Consider the following 23,484-nt stretch of genomic DNA (forward strand, 5'->3'; position numbering starts at 1 on the left):
TTATTTGTATTATTTGTATTATTTGTATTATTTGTATTATTTGTATTATTTGTATTATTTGTATTATTTGTATTATTTGTATTATTTGTATTATTTGTATTATTTGTATTATTTGTATTATTTGTATTATTTGTATTATTTGTATTATTTGTATTATTTGTATTATTTGTATTATTTGTATTATTTGTATTATTTGTATTATTTGTATTATTTGTATTATTTGTATTATTTGTATTATTTGTATTATTTGTATTATTTGTATTTTTGTATTTTTGTATTATTTGTATTATTTGTATTATTTGTATTATTTGTATTATTTGTATTATTTGTATTATTTGTATTATTTGTATTATTTGTATTATTTGTATTATTTGTAATATTTGTATTATTTGTATTATTTGTATTATTTGTATTATTTGTATTATTTGTATTATTTGTATTATTTGTATATTTGTATTATTTGTATTATTTGTATTATTTGTATTATTTGTATTATTTGTATTATTTGTATTATTTGTATTATTTGTATTATTTGTATTATTTGTATTATTTGTATTATTTGTATTATTTGTATTATTTGTATTATTTGTATTATTTGTATTATTTGTATTATTTGTATTATTTGTATTATTTGTATTATTTGTATTATTTGTATTATTTGTATTATTTGTATTATTTGTATTATTTGTATTATTTGTATTATTTGTATTATTTGTATTATTTGTATTATTTGTATTATTTGTATTATTTGTATTATTTGTATTATTTGTATTATTTGTATTATTTGTATTATTTGTATTATTTGTATTATTTGTATTATTTGTATTATTTGTATTATTTGTATTATTTGTATTATTTGTATTATTTGTATTATTTGTATTTTTGTATTTTTGTATTATTTGTATTATTTGTATTTTTGTATTTTTTGTATTATTTGTATTATTTGTATTATTTGTATTATTTGTATTATTTGTATTATTTGTATTATTTGTATTATTTGTATTATTTGTATTATTTGTATTATTTGTATTATTTGTATTATTTGTATTATTTGTATTATTTGTATTATTTGTATTATTTGTATTATTTGTATTATTTGTTTTATTTGTATTATTTGTATTATTTGTATTTTTGTATTTTTGTATTATTGTATTTTTGTATTATTGTATTTTTGTATTTTTGTATTTTTGTATTATTTGTATTTTTGTATTTTTGTATTATTTGTATTATTTGTATTATTTGTATTATTTGTATTATTTGTATTATTTGTATTATTTGTATTATTTGTATTATTTGTATTATTTGTATTATTTGTATTATTTGTATTATTTGTATTATTTGTATTATTTGTATTATTTGTATTATTTGTATTATTTGTATTATTTGTATTATTTGTATTATTTGTATTATTTGTATTATTTGTATTATTTGTATTATTTGTATTATTTGTATTTTTGTATTTTTGTATTTTTGTATTTTTGTATTTTTGTATTTTTGTATTTTTGTATTTTTGTATTATTTGTATTATTTGTATTATTTGTATTATTTGTATTATTTGTATTATTTGTATTATTTGTATTATTTGTATTATTTGTATTATTTGTAATTTTGTAATTTTGTAATTTTGTAATTTTGTAATTTTGTAATTTTGTAATTTTGTAATTTTGTAATTTTGTAATTTTGTAATTTTGTAATTTTGTAATTTTGTAATTTTGTAATTTTGTAATTTTGTAATTTTGCAATTTTGTAATTTTGTAATTTTGTAATTTTGTAATTTTGTAATTTTGTAATTTTGTAATTTTGTAATTTTGTAATTTTGTAATTTTGTAATTTTGTAATTTTGTAATTTTGTAATTTTGTAATTTTGTAATTTTGTAATTTTGTAATTTTGTAATTTTGTAATTTTGTAATTTTGTAATTTTGTAATTTTGTAATTTTGTAATTTTGTAATTTTGTAATTTTGTAATTTTGTAATTTTGTAATTTTGTAATTTTGTAATTTTGTAATTTTGTAATTTTGTAATTTTGTAATTTTGTAATTTTGTAATTTTGTAATTTTGTAATTTTGTAATTTTGTAATTTTGTAATTTTGTAATTTTGTAATTTTGTAATTTTGTAATTTTGTAATTTTGTAATTTTGTAATTTTGTAATTTTGTAATTTTGTAATTTTGTAATTTTGTAATTTTGTAATTTTGTAATTTTGTAATTTTGTAATTTTGTAATTTTGTAATTTTGTAATTTTGTAATTTTGTAATTTTGTAATTTTGTAATTTTGTAATTTTGTAATTTTGTAATTTTGTAATTTTGTAATTTTGTAATTTTGTAATTTTGTAATTTTGTAATTTTGTAATTTTGTAATTTTGTAATTTTGTAATTTTGTAATTTTGTAATTTTGTAATTTTGTAATTTTGTAATTTTGTAATTTTGTAATTTTGTAATTTTGTAATTTTGTAATTTTGTAATTTTGTAATTTTGTAATTTTGTAATTTTGTAATTTTGTAATTTTGTAATTTTGTAATTTTGTAATTTTGTAATTTTGTTATTTTGTAAAAATTATCTAATTTGATCATTCTCTTTACCAGTCGATAACGACGTGAATGCCAAAATAAATCCAAAACCATGCCTTTGATTGCAATGATTGCAACAAAACAAAGCCTACACACACGCACACACAATCACACACCGAGGCCAGCCGGGCCGGCAAGTTAGCAGAGAAGAAATAGGGTCAATAGTCCACCAAAATTATCAAAATTTTTAATAGAATAAACACTGTTCATTTTTGAAATCACCTGTGTTATTTGAAGCTTCAAATTACATTATTATTACATAAAATTTCATTCACTTTTTATCTTCAGGTTGCATAATGAAAATGCTTAGCCGAGTACGAATTGTACGCTCCCATCTCGCTGTGGAACATCAATAAATTTTATTAGAGTGTAAAATATTATTACATAATTTACTGTTGGCATTATTTCAGTGAAAAAATATGTTGAAAGATATTTGTCGTCCAATATTTATTTTCCTAAAAGCGTACAAAAATATGAAGTCGGCCCTATTTGGCTCCTTTGTTCTCGCTGTGTGCCGCGTGCTGGCCGAGTGCTGAGCAGCAGGCTAGCATGGCGCGCTGTTGCCACTTCTGTTGTATGCAACAAAATTGCCTGTCGCGTGCCTGTTGCATGATTTGGGCTGGATAAAAATATTTTTTTGTAGAATATTTACTATAAAAAAACGAAAACTCATATCAAAACAAATTTATATTCAATGAATAGATAATTGTCTTGAGAAGCGCGTACCAACTTCCTTTTTTGGACTGACAATGTGGTTTTTGCCCTGTTGGGGTTACACGATCAAAAAACAATATGTAGAGTGCAAAAACAGCATGCAACATTGAACTCTCGGACCCAACATTGAAACAATGGTATTGTAAAAATAGTTTTGCTTAGTTGCAAATTGTTCAGAAATTAAAACTCTAGGGGCTAAATCAAAAATCATATCGATATGTTTTGTAGTTTTCGAGATATACCAGTTTTAGAAAAAAAAATTTCGAGGACGGGTTTCCGGCTGATGTGCCTCGTTAAGGACTCAATTAAATTTTCCAATTCTTCAACTCTTCAAAATTTATTTTTTTCAATTCTACAATTTTCAATTTCAAAATTTAAAAAAAAATCGCAAATCGCCGATAATGGACGAGAACTCATTTTTAAATCATTCTTAAATCGATTAATTCAACCATATCATGCTTAATTATCAATGCTTTCACCAAGAGTATATTTTTTGAAAATTTAGTAAGTTTCAAAGTAAAATATGTACTCAATATTGTTCACAAAATACCGTATTTTTCGAAAGTACTAAAATTTTCATAATTTGAAATATGGGTATAAAAGTAAGCAAAATTTTGCATGCTTTTTCACATTATCAGATTTTTTTTCTGAAAATACTTACATTTTCACAAATTACCGTATTTTCTCAAAAGTACTAAAATTTTCAAAATATGGAATATGGGTGTCAAACGAAGCGAAATTTGGTTTGCTTTTTCACTTTATTAGGGTTTTTTAAATACTCAAATTTTCACGAATTACCGTATTTTTCGAAAATACTCAAATTTATAAAATTAGCAATATGGGTATCAAACGAATTGAAATGTTCGATGCTATTTCATTTTATTAGTGTTTTTATGAAAAAACTTACATTTTCACAAATTTCCGTATTTTTTCGAAAATACTAAAATTTTTAAAATATGCAATATGGGTATCAAACTAAGCGAAATTTTTTATGCTTTTTTTTTTTTGCTTAATTAGAGTTTTTTTGAGAAAATACTAAAATTTTTACAAATTAACGTTTTTTTTTCAAAAATACTAAAATTTTCAAAATGTGCAATATGGGTATCAAACGAAGCGAATTCGGTTTGTTTTTTTCACATTAAGGGTGCACAGCAACGAAGGAAGTTGTTGTCTTCTTGTTTCAAATTTGTCAAATTTACGGACCCAATCCTGCAATAACGGGATTGTAAAATTAGTCAAACTTTGTTGTAAATTGCTTTGTGGACAGTACTTTAGGGGATGAATAACAAAATATTGCAATAGTAACCGTAGTTTTGAAGATACTAAAATGTCTGTAATACAAATCTGGGTGCATAAGCTCTGGTTGATGTGCACCGTTAAAAGAGTTTTTTTTGAAAATACTAAAATAAATCACAAAATACCATATTGTTTCGAAAGTACTCAAATTTTTAAAATATTCAATATGGGTATCAAACGGAGCGAAATTTTGTATTATTAGTGTTTTTTATGAAAAAACTTACATTTTCACAAATTTCCGTATTTTTTCGAAAATACTAAAATTTTAAAATATGCAATATGGGTATCAAACTAAGCGAAATTTTGTATGCTTTTTTTTTTTGCTAAATTAGAGTTTTTTTTTGGGAAAATACTAAAATTTTCACAAATTACCGTATTTTTTCGAAAATACTAAAATTTTCAAAATGTGCAATATGGGTATCAAACGAAGCGAAATTTTGTTTGCTTTTACACTAAAAGAGTTTTTTTAAATACAAAAAAAAATCACAAAATACCATATTTTTTCGAAAGTGCTGAAATTTGAAAAATATGCAATATGGGTATCAAACGAAGCAAAATTGTGTATGCTTTTTCTAGTTTTTTTTATTAATAAAATTTTCACGTATTTTTTAGAAAATACTCAAATTTTCAAATTTTTTGCTAAATTAGAGTTTTTTTTGGGGAAAATACTAAAATTTTCACAAATTACCGCATTTTTTCGAAAATACTAAAATTTTCAAAATGTGCAATATGGGTATCAAACGAAGCGAAATTTGGTTTGCTTTTTCACATTAAAAGAGTGTTTTTTTTGGAAAATACAAAAAAATCACAAAATACCATATTTTTTCGAAAGTACTCAAATTTTTAAAATATGCAATATGGGTATCGAACGAAGCGAAATTTTTTATGCTTTTTCACTTTGCTAGAGATTTTTTTTAAATACTCAAATTTTCACAAATTATCGTATTTTTTCGAGAATACTCACATTTTTAAAATGTGTAATATGGGTATCAAAAGAATTATAATTTTCTTTATTTTTCAATTAATTTGTATTTTTTCGATACATACACTTTGAAAAATATTTGCAACGAACTAAATATAATAACAAAAAAATTCGAAAAAAGTCAAATTTCTAAAATCATCAAAAATAATTTGGGAATGTGTAATTCAACATGGCGGCGATTGAGGCATAATTTTGTTGGTAATGAAAAAGGCAATTCATTATTTAAATTTGGCTGATTTGGTGTTTGTAAACTAGAATTTGACATAAAAATTAAGACAATTTAAAAAAAAAACTCGTGAAAAGGTATTCATGATTCGGGTTGTACGGAGAGCTTCGTTTTAGTTTTTTAGTTGACATTTTGAAACGTTTGATTTGTTGAATAAATTGCATTAAACGAAGCTCAATTTTATTTTGATTTGAATATAAATGTTTTTTAAAACGTTGTTTTTCCATGCAAATCTTTTTCTTTATTTTAAGCGAAATATTCTGTGTTATTTTAACTGAATAGATTGTAGTAATCAGTGCAACATTCAACCAAAAACTACCCACACGTAAACAAATCGTCACATGACTCTCGCGCAGCACAAACTATCAATCGCACCTGACCACGCTGAACGTTGTGCGTATCAGGACAACCAGACGGGCCACGACCTCCACCACCAGAACCCACAATATCATTCCATATAAACGGTTACACGGGTACTTCAAGTCTACAACTTCTTCGCTCGCAAAAAAAAGAAGAGGAAGAAGAAGAAAAGATTTGAAAACATGTGCCGCCACCTCCGCCGCGCCAAAACTAGTCCCGACACCAATACTAGCGAAGAAACTGCTTGAACTAGCGAAGCTACACTAGACCAAGCGAGTTGGGGTGACGACTAGTTACACACCGATTACAAGCTGAGATGAGAGTGTGGAAAATGCAACAATTTGCGCCAAAAATGAGTCAATGTGGGGTGTTTTGATCTTAAAAGACTTAACACTTGCGTCATTTTGCCATTTTGCCCACCACAACTATTTCTAGCCCAGTTGGAAGTGGCGCTTACGCACAGTCTACTCACATTCTTTGCTGTATTGGTACACTGATTAACTGTACTAAGAGCCTCTCTCTATCGCATTACATCGCATCGAGACTGTACCTAATATTGGTCATAAGGGGAAAGCAAGAAGCAGAGCAGATGCCTCACCAAACTCTCTTGATAGTGAAAACGACGACGACGAGACGAGACGACTGTGGTGTAACTTTATCCGACCTACCTAGAGAGAGGCCGAGCCTCGAACTCGTTATCACCCAATTAGGGCGCGATGGTGTAACAGAGTAGGCTGCGGCGTTGAAGCACTTTAAAGTCACGATTTCAGTCCAAAACTAACGCACAAATCACAATCATACCCACAAAATGTAACAAACATGAAAAACACTCAAAAAATAATAATAAAGAAGTCCTCTTTTCCCTTTTTATCACGCAAAAATTATAAACACTGAAGAAAAAAAAAGACCCCGAACCGAAAGCGAAGCCCATCAAACAAGAACTGCTGGTCGTCGGCTGTGTGTCCGTTGGTTAGCAGAGAAGGAAAGTATTGCCTTGGTAGACGAAATTCAAGTCCAACACCAATACACTGGCAAACGGCAAAGCAGAAAAAAAGAAGAAAAGAAGTAAAGACGGCCTCGTTTTCTCGTTTCGTCGGTGTTTCGTATACGAATGAATTGCCCTGTTAATCAATGACACCAATACAGTGACCACCAATACACCAATGATTGCTCTATGAATTTATAGGTATGTGTAATTCATTCCGGGTTAAATAGGGTGGCGACTGAAAATTATTTTAATATATTTTCAGGACATAAAATAATAGATATTTCTACCTATAGCATAGAAAAATCAATTCAATTCTGGTCAGAATTTGCAAAGGCCCAATGTCGCATATTCAGGGTGACCACCAAAATCCCGTTTTCAAATTCCCGACTTTTCCAGAAACTCAAATATTAGGCATTTCTTATCTAAAGAATGATTTCAAACCAAAAATTATTTATAATAAAGTCAATATCAAGCATCGAAAAAAATATCTACATTAATTTCAAAAAAATCTAACTATTGACAACATTTCTAAAAATAGAAACTAACGAGAGTAGAAACATAAATAATTAATTATTGAAAAAAAAACGAAAGCTTACCCATACTTATAATTTAAATGTTTATTTTAAGCATTGGTAAACCTATATTTTTGATACTACGTTTCAACTAAAAAAGGCCATTTGTTAAAGACTGAATTTATAATTTTATTTTATTTTAAATCAAAGAACGATTAAATCATCTGTTAGTCATAGTACCAGTTTCTCATTTATATTGATAATTTAGATATACTTTTTTTGAATCAATATTGTTTGATTCAAATAATTAATTTGCAATTTAAATATTTTCTTTCATGTTTTCCAAACAAAATGTAGTTAAACAATTAAAAATATTTGCAGCCAAAAAAAATTGTAAAACTCAAATTGGAATCTTTTTTTTCTTTTTCAACCATAACTTTTCGCTGGCCACAATCTTTAAAATTAGGTTCTAAATTTTTATTATTTTTCATTAACTTTGTTGTTGTTTTAAGTTAGATGTTATTTTTTGTTTGATACACAAAAATAAATACAAATCTTTTGATTCACAAAAATTCTATGAAAATCTGTGCCAAATGCATCCAATATTTATTAAGATTTTAATGTCTTGAAAAGCCTTTTCAATCTCAAATAGATTTCAATAGTCAAAGAAACCTTAAATTCAACCTAAGTTATCAAAGAAGAATTGAGCGAATTTAAGCTGACAATTTTAAAAATATTCAAGAATTAGAAAATAATTTTCAAACAGGTATGCTTGGGATTCCCGACCTTTGACAAAAAATCACAGATTCCCGACTATTTCCCGATTTTTGCTGGATTTTGGCGAATTCACGATTTTTTCCCGATTTCTCGACTTGAGTGGCCATCCCTGATATCATTTTCTTAGATAATTACGAGAAATACTCAGAGATCCAGAACCATTTTTTCTGTGTATATATTTTTAAATTTATGACAAATAGTTTTATTTTTATATTGAGCTTTATAGCTCAGTCCAAGTGCCTGTTGAAATCACACAGAAATATTACAGAAACAAAAATCAAATAATTTTAAAATTCTCGAAAATATATATTTAATTACAGATTTTCTCTCATAAAACTGTTTGAATAAATTACCATATTTAAAAGACAGCAAAAAAAAAGAAACTCACAATAAAAAAATTAAAACAATAAAGAAAATCCCACAGATATATAAAAGAAACAATTCAAAATTAAATTGAAACATTTGAAAATTAAATTGAATTGTTCAAAAATTAAATGTACGAGATCGGACTTAAATTGCGCGTCTCTCACCTTTTTACGTTAAACGAAACGAAATAATTAAAAATTAAATTGAAAGGTTTTTTTTGTTTGTTAAATTAGATCGAAATCAGACTCTTTCTCATAGCTGTTTTTTTAAGAACTGCTCATATTTGAAATAATAAAAAAACACAGAAATATTAAAAAAACAAGATTTCAAAAGAATGGCAAACTCACAGAACTATTGACTAAAAACAACCATAAACTATTTTGAAAGAAGTTCTTAAAAAAATTGAAAGCATGAAAAAACTAACAATAACATTATTAAAACAGGAATAAATATTTTCGCAGCAAATAAACAAGAAATTAACGTTTGGAACGGTATGTCCACGCATCCTTCCTCCTCCTGTAGATTCTGTGAAACGTAATCCGTTCTCAGAATCCTCTCTGCGGTGAACACAACGCAGTAGGGCTGGCCGCTTCAATTTTTGTATAACATTTTCAAGTGTTCTCGGAAGTACTGCAATTATAAATATTGAAAGGTGCTTGGGGTGTAATTTATCGCTTATCCGAATGCCTCGGAATAATTTCACTTCGGAAATATTTAAACTCAATTCAATTCAATTCGGTTTTATTTGTGAATAATCAATTTACAATGAGTTCATTTAGGTACACAACAGAGTTTTGGTGTTCCTTTCAGCTGTGATTTACATCGTAATTCAATCGAAAAATTATTACTTATAACTATGGAATAGACAAGAGTAAGAAAAAGTTTTCAAAAAACTTACAGAAAGTGCAATGGGAAAAGGATAGATAGAGAGAAAGCTTAAAACTAGATCACAGACAAAAATAATATCAATTATAGATGTGCTTGATCATCAGCTCTCCGAGGGCCAGAAATTGCTCCGCCTTGTTACGGCAGCTCCGAAACCGCGTCATCATCTCCCCCGCGAGAGCAAAGAACTCCGGCAGGGTAAAGAGATCTTCCCCGGTGACTCCTTGCTGGGCCGCATCGCCGCTACCGGCAGCGACCACGCTGGCAAACGAACGCCCCCATCCAGGAGGGATCGCTGGGTTGTCCGCTGGAACCGTACGCTGCCCAGCTGCAGGAACGGCTGCGCTCGTACTTCGCTGAGGAGAGTGGGACGCTGCTGCTTTCTTCTTCCTCTTTTCCTGCTCCTCGAGGTAAGCCTTGCGCGCGACGCATCCGCGGTAGTTACCGGTATGGTTGCCGTCACAGTTCGCGCACTTTACGCGGGGCTTAGTCTGTTCTGCATTTTTCCCCAAGTCCGCCTTTCGTGGCAGTGCGCACGCCTCCGAGAGGTGTGACTCACCGCACTTCACGCAGCGGGGCCGGAGGTTGCAGTTCCGCGAGCCGTGGCCGAATTTCTGGCAACGGTGGCATTGCGCTACGTCTGTCGGGTTCTTGGTGTAAAACCGCCAGTTTACCCAAAAACCGTCCAGTGTCTTAGTCCACCGCAGATCTTGGATCTTGACGGTGCCGCGGTCGAAGTACAACAGGTACAGGGTGTGTGTACCTGTGACTGTTGTCTTTCGCGAGAGCACTTTTATCTCCCGTGGCTTTATTCCGGCGTTCGAGAGGTGTCGCTTCAGGTCGGCGATCGGACGGTCTTGGTAACCCTGCAAGACGACCTTAACAGGGGGCTTCTCTGGGTCGTATGTGTAGAAGTTGAAGTTGCTACGCTTCAGTTCTTCAAGCACCAGGTCGAAATCTTTTCTGTTCAGTGTGATCACTTGCACTGCCGACTTACCGATTTTCAGACAATATCCGAGGCCTTCCAGCAACTCGTCAACATCGTCCGCCAACGTGTCCAAAACAAAAATTGGAGGTGGTCTTCGTTCCGTTGGAGAATTGTTCTTTTTTGACGTCGGCACTTTTTTCCGTGCACGACCATCATCGTCGTCGTCGTCGTCGGTAATGCTGCTACCGTCAGAGTTGTTATTTTCTTCGTCGTCGCTCAGCATCTGGAACTCGTTCCTGATGGGGATGTTGGCGGATGTTGATGTGCCACTGGTCGTGGCACCGGAAGTACCGGAACGGGTTCGCACTGGTGATCTTGGGACATATCCGGGATGTAGTAACTTTTTGTCGATGCCTTCAGCGCTGACGCTCCCCTGCGCGATGGCGGCCGACACGGCGCTGGTTTGTTTACCTTTTTGCACACGGCCGGTAGACGAACTTCGCGGGTTTTTCGAGGCCGCACTCGAACTGCCACGGCCACGGCCGGCCTTTGGCATGCTGCAGGAGCAAACTCGCGGCTAATCACGGTAAACTACGGCGAAAAAAATCGAAAAAAACGATGGAGCACTGAGCACTTGACTGCTGCTTGCTCTCGTGCGTACACGGAGGTGAAATATTTAAACTCTAAAATTTTAAAATCACGGAATTTAGTATGTATTTAAAAAAATTTTTGGTTTTAAAATTTTAGATCCTTCAATTCTCTAATTCTTCCATTTTTGAATATTTATTTTTCAATTCAATTCTTAAATTCTCAAATACCGCCAGAAAAATCAAACATTTTCGGAGTTTAAAGAGAAAAATATCAGAATTTATATTTTTTTTAATTTATAATTTATTGGTTTGTTTATTTCTTTTTAAATTACAACTTCTTAGAATCTTACAATTGTAATTTTTTTTAATATTTTACTTCAGAATATGATTTTGAACTTTGAATTTCCGATTGCACAAGTTTCTAATTTCTGAATTTGAGAATTTTTAAATATTAGAATTTTTAAATTTTGAAGTTTCTAAATTTATATTTTGGTTTTTACATATTTCAAGTTTTTAATGTTTCTATTATATTCAAGTTCAGATTTCTTATTTTTTTAAATTTAGTTAGTTTTTTTTTAATTTGTTGTATATTTGTACTATTAAATTTCTATATTTATATTTTAAATCTAATATGGATTTTGAAACGTTTACGTTTTCAAACATAATGCGAACATGAAATTTAATAAATTTTAACAAATTGTGGAACAAAGCTTCAGTTTTACTGAAATTTCACTACATTGCAATAGAAATTTCAAACGCCAGATTTTGTATGGATTAGATATTTGAAGAAAACAGTACTTAAAGATGCGAATGATGTAATTTTCTTTTTTTAATAAGAACATTTGTTTTCAATTTGCAATAAATATTTGCTTCATATTTTTTTTTGAGCAAAATACCGTTTTTATTTTGAAAATACTGCAAATTTAAATAACCTGCAAATCGCAGAAAAACGTGTCTGTCCAACGACACTTGATTTCAACATGCATTTCAAAAACGATATCAAATACTCAAAAAAACATAGCATAAGAACTAGTTGCCACTTAAATTATATCAAATTAAATGAAGACTTCAATGGGCAAACTATACGCTTCGCTAGGAGACGGTGCTTTAAAGGATTGCAGACTGGATTTCGTGATGTTAAGTGATGTTTGTCTAAGTCCAAGTTGCCTAAGAATTGATATCTATGGGAAAACTATACATGAAAAATGTATTTTTTTGACGTACGGAATAAACAGACAAAATTTCTCCTAATAATAAAACAAAAACAAAGAGTCGAGTATTTATATACACAGAAATTATAAATTAACTACTAAGCAAAAGAAAATTTGTTTTTGAAATATTTACGCAAATTCCTGATTTTTGGAATAAAGTTGCCGACTTGAGTGGTCACCCTGTTAATCACATGAAATGCCAACTAGAGTTCGAACATTTTTGAATTTTGAAATTGGATCCTGTAGAACTAGAATCTTCTAATGAAATAACTAACACCAACAACCAAAATCGGAGAATTAGATTAATCAACTTTGATATTATTTTTTTTGAACAATTTTATTTTTGAAAATTAAGAAACGTTTCTATTAAAATTGAGCAATTTTTAACATAGTTAATCAAATGTAAAAAAAAACAATAATTTCGAAAAATCAACGCAATTTTCGCAAAGTAAACAAAACAAACCAAACTTCCTCTAGTCCGCCACAAATACAAACAAACATCAACAGACCAGGCCAGACAGTTTGTCGGAGTAACACCACCACAACCGAAACACCGGGTGTCCCATCTGGAAACGGTGAACCGACTTGGGGGAAAAGCCGCGCACGTGGCAACACTTGCTCTCTCTCCGTCGGAAAAGAGAAAGTGTTGAAAGTCGTTTTCTTTGTCTTATTTAGAGTCAAGGGGAAATTGTTTGTTTTTCATTTCGGAGTTTGAACACAAATGCGATTGAAACGTTTAAATCAACAAATTTGAAGGACTACTTGTAAAAAAAAACAAGTTCTAGGGCTGGCAACACTGGTCTGTTATGGTTATGCAATGTGTAGAGCAGAATGAAAACGGTATACGGTTTAGTCTAGATATAGTTAGTTGGTGGTGGTGGTGGTAGTGCTAGTGCCACACCAATACAGACAAGTTGTTTTTTGAACAACTTGCCTCCCACAGTGGAGGTAGAAGTTGGGTGCGATGTTATTTTGTTGTTGTTGGATCTAGGAGGCTTCAATGACGCGATGTTATGACAATTTGAGTCGAATTCTTTATTTTATTTTTGTACAAGTTTACAAAAAATAATTGTTGAGAAAAATCGAGAAGAAAATTGAACTACTTTGACGTTGAATAACGGTTTAGTCAACTCCGAAAAACTTGTACAAATTTTTGAACTTTTTAAAAAACGCGAAGTTTTAAAATATTGCCAAAATGATTGGTACTTCCAATACCTGCTGACCGGCAGCGAAGTTATGGGAAAGTATAGTTTGAATCAAACTTTAGATATGCAGTCACAATGAACGATAAAATAAAAAAAGTTACAATACATTTTTGAGCATTTTAAAATACGAACTTTCCTAAATATTTTTCAGCATAATTATTCAGAAAGTAAATTTTACGGTTTTTATTCTGGAGATAACACGTAAGATTTCAAATTACGAGAGATTGCAACGGCATTCGAATTTCCAATCAAAACATGCACTTCCCAAACACAGACGTGAACTTCAAGTACCTAGAAAGCGTTTCCCAAACACTGACGTCAACTCCAAGTACCAAGCTCGTTCGCTTCGACTCACCTTCGATATCCGCAGCACGATCGGCGGATGCTCCAGTACGGACGGGGACGACAACGGCACCGGAACCACCACCGTCTTCGGTTCCTTCACTTTGCCGGGGCTAGCTTGCGGCACGGGAACAACCTGCTGCGGTTCGGGCTCGGGCGCCGCAACCGGTTCTTCCGGCACCGCAGCTGGTGGCTCCGCCGCCAGCTTGGACGGCCCGACCGGCGGCGTATCGTTCCGGAACGGGATCGGACTGTCGAAGCTGTCGTCGTCTTCATTGTAGTTGACGACCTTGTTCCGGGTGCGGGTCGAGTTGCGCTTGGGCAGTTCCGGAGTCGGTTCCGGTTCTTTTTTCACTTTTTTCTGCTTCTTTTCCTTCTTCTCTTTTTTCTCCTTCTTGGGAGGGGTTGGAGTGGCTGGTGCCGCAGCTGCCTCTTCCACAATTGCAGGCGGAGCAGCCACTTCCGGATCAACCGGAAGTTCCTCACCATCGGCAGGCGGTGGCGCCGCCGCCGCCACCGCCTCCACCGGTTTCACTTTCTTCTTCCGGCCGGGTTTCTTCTTTTCCTTAACCACCTCTTCCTTGGCCGCCGGCGACTTGGAGCTGCCGCTCTGCTGGGCGTAGAACCCGGCCGGCGGCGTCACGTACGGCGGACTTCCACCCGCCTTCTGGTGGATGCGGGCCTGCAGCTGGGCCGCCTGGTGCTGCACGATCTGCTGGTGGTAGAGCGCGTCCGGCTGGCGGTGCGGGTCGGGCGTGGCCGGCGGCGCGTTGTTGCGGCTTTTGAAGAACTTTTTCGGCTTCGGTGCCGCCGGCAGCTGCGTCGACAGGCTGGCCAGGTTGGACGAGCAGCTGAGCTCGTCCGACTCCTTCGGGCTGGTGCTCTCGAACTCTGCGAAAGGAAACAGGATTAATAGTTTTAATTTTGGGAAATCTAGGCAGGAAAACCTCACCATAGCTGGTGTTCCGGATCGAGGTGAAGCTGGTGATGCCCCAGCGGCCAACGAGGCCGGCCGACCGGAGCGGAGCCGGTCGATTTGTGTTTTCCTTCTCCTTGAGCAGCGAATCGATCGGGACGATTAGCCCGTGGTTTTTGTTCCACTTGGACATGTTGCTGCAGTGGTTTAGCTTAACTTGGCCAGTTTGAAGAGTTTTTAAAATCTTAATTCGAGTTGAAAAGTTTTTCCTTAAGTCATTAGTTTACACTGAGGACACAGATTTAACACACTAATTCACGGTTCTGCAATGGAGAAAAGAGACGGAGAAATACATTGTATCAAACTGCAGAAAAGCAAAAATTTAATAACATCTTTAGACTTATAAATAAACTAAACTAAATCTATTGTAATTATTTTGTCACTGATTCTTGAGTTAAGTGGTCTGCATATTCCACTTTTCTGGTAGCTTTGAATGCTTGAATCATTTTAGTTGGTTGATTCTTGAGTTATCAAAAGAATGCTGTCGGCATATTCCACTCTTCTTGAATCATTGAATGCTTGAACCGTTTTGGTCGGTTAATTCTTGAGTTATCAAGTGAATACTGTCTGCCTATTCCACTCGGTTGATTCTTGAGTTATGCTGTGAACGTTGTCTGTCTGCATATTCCACTCTTCGTGTAGCTTTGAATGCTTGAACCATTTTAGTCAGTTGATTCTTGAGCTATCCTATGAATGCTGTCTGCATATTCCACTCTGCTTTTAGCTTCGAATGCTTGAACCATTTTAGTCGGTTGATTCTAGAGTTATCAAGTGAATGCTGTCTGCATATTCCACTCTTCGTGTAGCTTTGAATGCTTGAACCATTTTAGTCGGTTGATTCTTGAGTCATATTGTGAATGTTGTCTGCACATTCCACTTTTCTTGTAGCTTTGAATGCTTGAACCATTTTAGTCGGTTGATTCTAGAGTTATCAAGTGAATGCTGTCTGCATGTTCCACTCTTCTTGTAGCTTTGAATGCTTGAACCATTTTAGTCGGTTGATTCTAGAGTTATCAAGTGAACGTTGTCTGCATATTTCACTTTTCTGGTAGCTTTGAATGCTTGAATCATTTTAGTCGGTTGATTCTTGAGCTATCTTGCGATTGCTGTCTGCATATTTCACTTTTCTGGTAGCTTTGAATGCTTGAACCATTTTAGTCGGTTGATTCTTGTGTTATCCTGTGAATGCTGTCTGCATATTCAACTTTCGTGTAGCTCTGAATGCTTGAACCATTTTAGTTCACCATTTTTTAGAATGCTGTCGGCATATTCCACTCTTCTTGAATCATTGAATGCTTGAACCGTTTTGGTCGGTTAATTCTTGAGTTATCAAGTGAATACTGTCTGCCTATTCCACTCGGTTGATTCTTGAGTTATGCTGTGAACGTTGTCTGTCTGCATATTCCACTCTTCGTGTAGCTTTGAATGCTTGAACCATTTTAGTCAGTTGATTCTTGAGCTATCCTATGAATGCTGTCTGCATATTCCACTCTGCTTTTAGCTTCGAAAGCTTGAACCATTTTAGTCGGTTGATTCTAGAGTTATCAAGTGAATGCTGTCTGCATATTCCACTCTTCGTGTAGCTTTGAATGCTTGAACCATTTTAGTCGGTTGATTCTTGAGTCATATTGTGAATGTTGTCTGCACATTCCACTTTTCTTGTAGCTTTGAATGCTTGAACCATTTTAGTCGGTTGATTCTAGAGTTATCAAGTGAATGCTGTCTGCATGTTCCACTCTTCTTGTAGCTTTGAATGCTTGAACCATTTTAGTCGGTTGATTCTAGAGTTATCAAGTGAACGTTGTCTGCATATTTCACTTTTCTGGTAGCTTTGAATGCTTAAACCATTTTAATCGTTTGATGCTTGAGTTATCTGGTGAATGATGTCTGCATATTTCACTTTTCTTGTAGCTTTGAATGCTTGAACCATTTTAGTCGGTTGATTCTTAATTATCTTGCAATTGCTGTCTGCATATTCCACTTTTCTTGTAGCTTTGAATGCTTGAACCATTTTAGTCGGTTGATTCTTTTGTTATCTTGCGATTGCTGTCTGCATATTCCACTCTTCGTTTAGCTTCGAATACTTGAACCAATTTAGTCGGTTGATTCTTGAGTCATACTGTGAATGTTGTCTGCATATTCCACTTTTCTTGTAGCTTTGAATGCTTGAACCATTTTAGTCGGTTGATTCTAGAGTTATCAAGTGAATGCTGTCTGCATGTTCCACTCTTCTTGTAGTTTGTTTGACTTGAACCATTTTAGTCCGTTGATTCTAGAGTTATCAAGTGAACGTTGTCTGCATATTTCACTTTTCTGGTACTTTGAATGCTTAAACCATTTTAATCGTTTGATGCTTGAGTTATCTGGTGAATGATGTCTGCATAATCCACTCTTGTTATAGCTTTGAACGCTTGAACCATTTTAGTCGGTTGATTCTTGAGATATCAATTGAACGCTGTTCACTCTTCTTGTAGCTTGGTTGACTGGAACCATTTTAGTCGGTTGATTCTTGAGTTATCTTGTGAATGCAGTCTGCATATTTCACTCTTCGTGTAGCTTTGAATGCTTGAACCATTTGAGTCGGTTGATTCTTGAGTTATCAAGTGAATGCTGTTCACTTTTCTTGTAGCTTGTTTGACTTAAACCATTTTAGCTTGTTGATTCTCTAGTTATATTGTGAACGTTGTCTTCATATTCCACTCTTGTTGTAGCTTTGAATGCTGTAACCATTTTAGTCGGTTGATTCTTGAGTTATATTGTGAACGTTGTCTGCATATTCCACTTTTCTTGTAGCTTTGGATGCTTGAACCATTTTAGTCGTTTGATTCTTGAGTTATCTTGCGATTACTGTCTGCATATTCCACTTTTCCTATAGCTTTGAATGCTTGAACCATTTTAGTCGTTTGATGCTTGAGTTATCTTGTGAATGATGTCTGCATATTCCACTCTTGTTGTAGCTTTGAATGCTTGAACCATTTTAGTCGATTGATTCTTGAGATAAGCAAGTAAACGCTGTTTACTCTTCTTGCAGCTTTGTTGACTGGAACCATTTTAGTCGGTTGATTCTCGAGTTATCTTATGAATGCTGCCGGCATATTCCACTCTTCCGTTGACGTCGGTAATCGGGAAACGCTGGTTCGTTTTCGCAAGGGTTGAAAACCCTTTCAAAACAAGCTTGACCACGCACGCGATGAACGCCTGAAAAGATACAAATTTTCGGTCAATCACATGCCGGAATTTTGAAAATTTTCCAGCAAAATTTAATCACTCTCCCACGGGTCGATTAATCATTAGCAATTCTTTCGACGACGACTGGCCCCGCACACACACCGAAAAATGTCAGCTTGGCACACGTCCATTGCGCAGTTCTGTTTACACCACATTACTTTTTTTTCCCTTCTGCTGCATGTTATCCTTTTTGCCTCCATTGCTCCATCAATATTTGCGTGTTCAGCGCTGGATCAATTGCATTCGGTTTAAAGAGCGAGAGTGAGAAGTATTTTTAATAAGCGCTGACGAATTCATTCTCGAGACTCACACGACGATGGCGACGAATCATAAGGGAGCATTCTTTTATTACGTAACGCAGTAGGGGGGGAGGGGGGGTCGGAGGCCGTGTTACGCTCCATACAAAATTTTTAAAATTTGTATGGAAATTTTGTTACGAGGGGGGGGGGGAGGGGGTCTAAAAGTCCGTTTTTTCGCGTTACGTAATAAAAGAACGCTCCCTAATAATATCTGTTTCTTCTGCGTTGCCTTTTAAACTCTCCTCTTGAAGTATCTGCTTCTAATCCGACCAACAAAAACTGGTTTACAACCTCCCTGCTCTCCGATTCCTCCTATCCGACGACGACGTACTTTTCACCGAATGTTAAAGTTGCATGAATGTTTACAAGCATCAAATCCGCCACCAATACCAGCGTACCAGGGAACTGTCTGTCGTCCGCGACGACTGCAATGAAGAGCGAAAAAAAGACAGCAAAAATACCTTCCTTTTGTCAAAGAACGATCTTCTTCGCGGTTTCTTCTTGCCGGGCGCGCCGTCGAGACTTGCTTCCATCTTTGGACGAATGGGCGCACAAAAAAAGTTTCAACTGTGACAACCTCGGCGTTGTAAACAAACACACAATCGGGTCTGTTTGTAAACAGTGTGGCTCTACTTGGTGCGTGTCACTTTTGACAACACCTCTTTTTTGCGAAACGAAAACTAACCACTACACCACAAAGCAAGCCGCGAAAAGACGACCAAACGCGCACCCAACTTTCGTGCACCACCACACAATGGCAAAACTTGGCGGACCCCGCGAGATGGTCTCATTAATGGCATGGCGGCTGCTGACCCCCGCACCTACACCTTCTCACCCGCCTACTTTACCCCCAAGACCAACCCCTTTCACCACACGCACTCACACACATCTACGAGGAGAGTTCAAAATATCCACAAAAATATCCAGCTTCTTTCTCCTACTGCTTTTGCTTTGGCTGCTGCACAGGCTCTGAAATGCAACAACAACAGCACATGCGAAAGCTGACAGGCTGTCTCGCTCACTTGGGCACGCATGCACACACACACAAATGACGACGACAACAAGCGAAGAGAGAAAGGGGGAGGGTAGCATTTTGGAAGGGCGTTTTGACAACTGTTTTTTTTTGTTTTCAAATATTGTCGTAATATTTTGTTAAAAAATATGAAGATGATCATTTTTCATAAAAAAAAAAAACAAACTAAACTTTAAAACATTTTCGTAGGTAATTCTCTGAGATTTCGATCATTCGATTTTTTTGTTGTATTTTTTAATTCGGCTGAAACTTGTTTGGTGCTTTTGGTATGCACAAAGAAGTCATTTTGCATCATTAGTTTGTCCATATAATTTTCCATACAAATTTGGCAGCTGTCCATACAAAAATGATTTATGAAAATTCAAAAATCTGTATCTTTTGAAGGAATTTTTTGATCATTTTGGCGTCTTCAGCAAAGTTGTAGGTATGGATAAGGACTGCACTGAAAAAAAAAAATGAAACACGGTAAACAAATGTTGGTGATTTTTAATTTCACTTTTTGTCACTAAAATTTGATTTGCAAAAAAAAAACACTATTTTTTTTTATATGTTTAAGGGGACATCAAATGCCAACTTTTCAGAAATTTCCAGTTTGTGCAAAAAATGTTTGGCCGAGTTATGAATTTTTGAATCAATACTGATTTTTTAGAAAAATCGAAATATCGGTCGCAAAAAATTTTCAACTTCATTTCTGGATGTAAAATGAAAAAAATAGTGTCTTTTTGCGAATCAAGATTTAATCAAAATATAGAAATTAATTTTCTCGTCATAAATGCTCTTTAACACAAAATAGGCATTTTACATAATAAAATTCTTATAAATCTACACACGATTGTGGTAACAATAAAAAGGTTCAAAAATCGTTAACTTGAAAAAGATTTTCTCTAATCGATTTGGTATATTCGACAAAATTGTAGGTATTGATGAGAATTCTCAAAATGAATGAGATTTAAAAAATCAAACACTTTTTTGAAATTTTTCACACGAAAACGAATTGGGCAAAATATTCAGTTTTGATCGTTTTTTTTCAATTCTTGTTTGTTTGTTGTACTAATCGTAATACAATTTGCTTAACTAATGACAAAATGCAGAGTTTTGGAGATTCTTACAGCTACACAATTACTCAAATACAATCATTCGATTAAATAATTTTATAATTTTACAAACGATTAAGCGAGAGCAACAAAGAGATCTGTTTCAAACAACTGCTACTTATTATTATGATTTAGAATGTAATTTTTCGAATTATAAGACGAGATGGTAACAATTATTTGGCAGTGTTTCAATTTCTGTAATTTTCCGAAAAAGTTAAAAATAAAACGAAACATTGTTGTTTTTGTGATAAATTTATCAGATGAAGAATCAAATTCGAAACCAACAAATCCTTTTTTGTTTTCCTGTTTTGCCCAAGTTTAAAGTGCTTCTTTGCATAAAAATTAACTTTTTGTAGAAGTCATAATCAAACTGGAACAAATTTGAAAAATTACTATAAATTTAAAATATTGAGAATGATCAACGCGTTTTGATAATAATTTTACTGTTGAAAGTTTTGTAAACACCTTTTTTTTAAAATATCCTTATTTTCAGATATGTCAGACATTTCCAAACGAAAAAAAAAACACTCAAATCTGTTTAAATAAGCTTACAAAAATCGTTGGATTGTTTTTATGAGTTTATTTAACTGATTATTATTTATTAACTTTTTTCATAAAACTATTTTTATGAAGCTTTTTTTGGTGCTGGGACCTTGTCGAATAATTATTGAAGAAATTGGTCTACATAATTTAAAGAAAATATTGACAAAAAATAATACTGAAATATATTGTTAAAATAAAAAAGGATGAAATTCATTCGGTGTTTTCAATTAATTGAAAAAAAGGTACTACTCTAAAAATCCACTAGTTGGACTCCCCATTATCCAATTTACAAAAGATTTGAATTTGTGAGATAACGCCATTTAAATACACTAAAACACTGATGGTTTGACACCAACTGTTGTCAAACGAACGGGGTCACGTTTTAGTTTGACACCCCTTTTACACGGAGTTCACACACACTAGCAAACGTTTGTTTTGATAGCGTGAGCGCCGTGTAAAAAGTGACAGTTCGTCACTTTTTAGTTTGACCAACGGGGTACAAACTAAATAAGTGTCAAACGAAAAAGTTACCAACCACCGGGGGTTGGGTATATATAAAACTTAAAAGCCTTTGTTTACTTTTCTTTTAGTTATGATAACACCTTTATTTGAACTTCAATGTCTCTTAGACGAATTTATAGGAATGTATCTCAGCTTTTTCGTTATTTTTTAAGAAATAAGATCAAATTTTAAAAAATCAGAAAATAGATCTAGAGATTTTTTTAAAGGTCCAATAGCTTTTTGGGTGTTTTTAAAATCGCCTTGAGTCAGAGGTATTCAAAATATACAAGAAGCAAAATTAATATTTTGTTTATTGGACCTTAAAAAAAAAAAAAAAAAAGAAAACACCCGGAGATAATTTTTTTTTCTCAAAGTCAACAGATTAAGAAAATTTAAACTAATTTTACAGTACAAATTTCAGGAAAAAGACGAAATTTCCTACCAACATCCCGACAAGACAGTAAGAAAGAGTGCACCTCTCTCTTGCCAAAAATGTCTTCTGCTTTTCTCTCGTTTACTCAAATAGAGAGGGCAAGTCCAAGCTGAATGAGAGTCGAACAGAGGAACGGGAACCGTTCGGGAGAAGAAAAAGAGAATTTCTCTCAAAATCGCAGACTTGAACATCGTTGACGCAGGAATCTGATCTTCAGGTCGAAATTGAGTTAAACGAACACTGAAGAACAGACACCCACTTAGAAAAATACGACAATGGCGCATCGGTAGCTTGTGATTCTGACTTGATTCATGAAGGAAAATTGCATTAAAACCATTGTGATTTACATTCTACTAGCGATGGCTATTCGGCTTGATCGGTCATTTAGCAAACAATTTTTTTTAACTAAATGAAAAAAAAAAAAAAGAAATGGTTCGTCTAAGAAGTTATTTAAATCAATGAAAATAATATTTTTAAAGGCTTTTGAAACTTTCGAAATAAAAAAAATAAGTTTTAATTCCTTTGCCCTTTCAAAACGTGAACCCCCATAATTCACGCACTTGATCGCGCACACAAACACACTTTCACACACACACAGCACCTTCTCTCCCTCTCACTCTCTCTCACACACACCCCCCGCAGCGCGCTACTATTCCTCTCTCGCTCACCCCTTTTTTCTCACTCCCCTCCCGCGCCAGCTCTCACCTCTCACACAACACCACAGCCAAAGCCTACTGCTGCTGCTGATGGCGCTGAAAAAACGTCGAAAATCCGTCCACAGCACGATTCCACCGGCTGTAATCCACTTCCGGCACCGTAATCCATTGCGGCCGACCCGCGGACGGTTCGCGGGAGCACTTTTCCCCCGCCGGAAACACCGAAAATCGCGTCGAAAGGCCGAAAAAAACGAACGCGCGCGCGACACACCACCGACGGACACACTCGCGAGGACCGTATTTACAGGCGAAAGTTTTCTTTCTCTCTTGGCCACTTCTCCTTCTACCTTGTTGTGTGGCAGTGGTGCCAGTGAGATTGGCTGCTGCTGCGGGGAGAGCGGTTTGGGTCTTGGATGAAGGGAGCCATACAAATGTGCATGTTTTGAAAATTTGAATTGGCGGTTGATGCTTGGGTGGAATGGAGTATTTGATGTTGCATACAAGCAGGCGTTATTTAATGGTACTCGTGGTTTATGAAATCACGCCTTAAATTAAGGCCTGTACAAATTTTAATATAAATTGGAGAAAAAAAATTAAGCATAAATCAATTGAACAAAATACGAATCGTTTAAAATTTCAAGCCTCATTCAAAAATTTGCTTGATAAATTATTGAATTTTTTTTCCTTGTTAAAATATATTCAACAAAAAACATGAAAAAACTATGAATTACAAAAAAATATACAGTTCAGACTCGAGGTACACGGCAAAATC

General features: G+C 33.8%; 1 protein-coding gene across 1 annotated transcript in view; it reads right to left on the minus strand.

The window, feature by feature from the left end:
• Nucleotides 1-23,023, minus strand: part of LOC120424688 (protein wings apart-like) — a 47,163-nt gene extending 24,140 nt beyond the window's left edge. The window contains exons 1-3 of the mRNA XM_039588863.2: nt 22,762-23,023; nt 14,902-15,188; nt 13,963-14,840 (exon numbers count right to left, since the gene is read on the minus strand). Of these exons, the coding sequence (XP_039444797.1) occupies nt 13,963-14,840; nt 14,902-15,058 (1,035 nt within the window). The 5' untranslated portion in view covers nt 15,059-15,188; nt 22,762-23,023. The remainder of the gene's footprint in view (nt 1-13,962; nt 14,841-14,901; nt 15,189-22,761) is intronic.
• Between the last annotated feature and the right edge of the window lie 461 nt (nt 23,024-23,484).

Source organism: Culex pipiens, chromosome 1 (assembly GCF_016801865.2).
Source record: "Culex pipiens pallens isolate TS chromosome 1, TS_CPP_V2, whole genome shotgun sequence".
Classification (NCBI taxonomy): domain Eukaryota; kingdom Metazoa; phylum Arthropoda; class Insecta; order Diptera; family Culicidae; genus Culex; species Culex pipiens.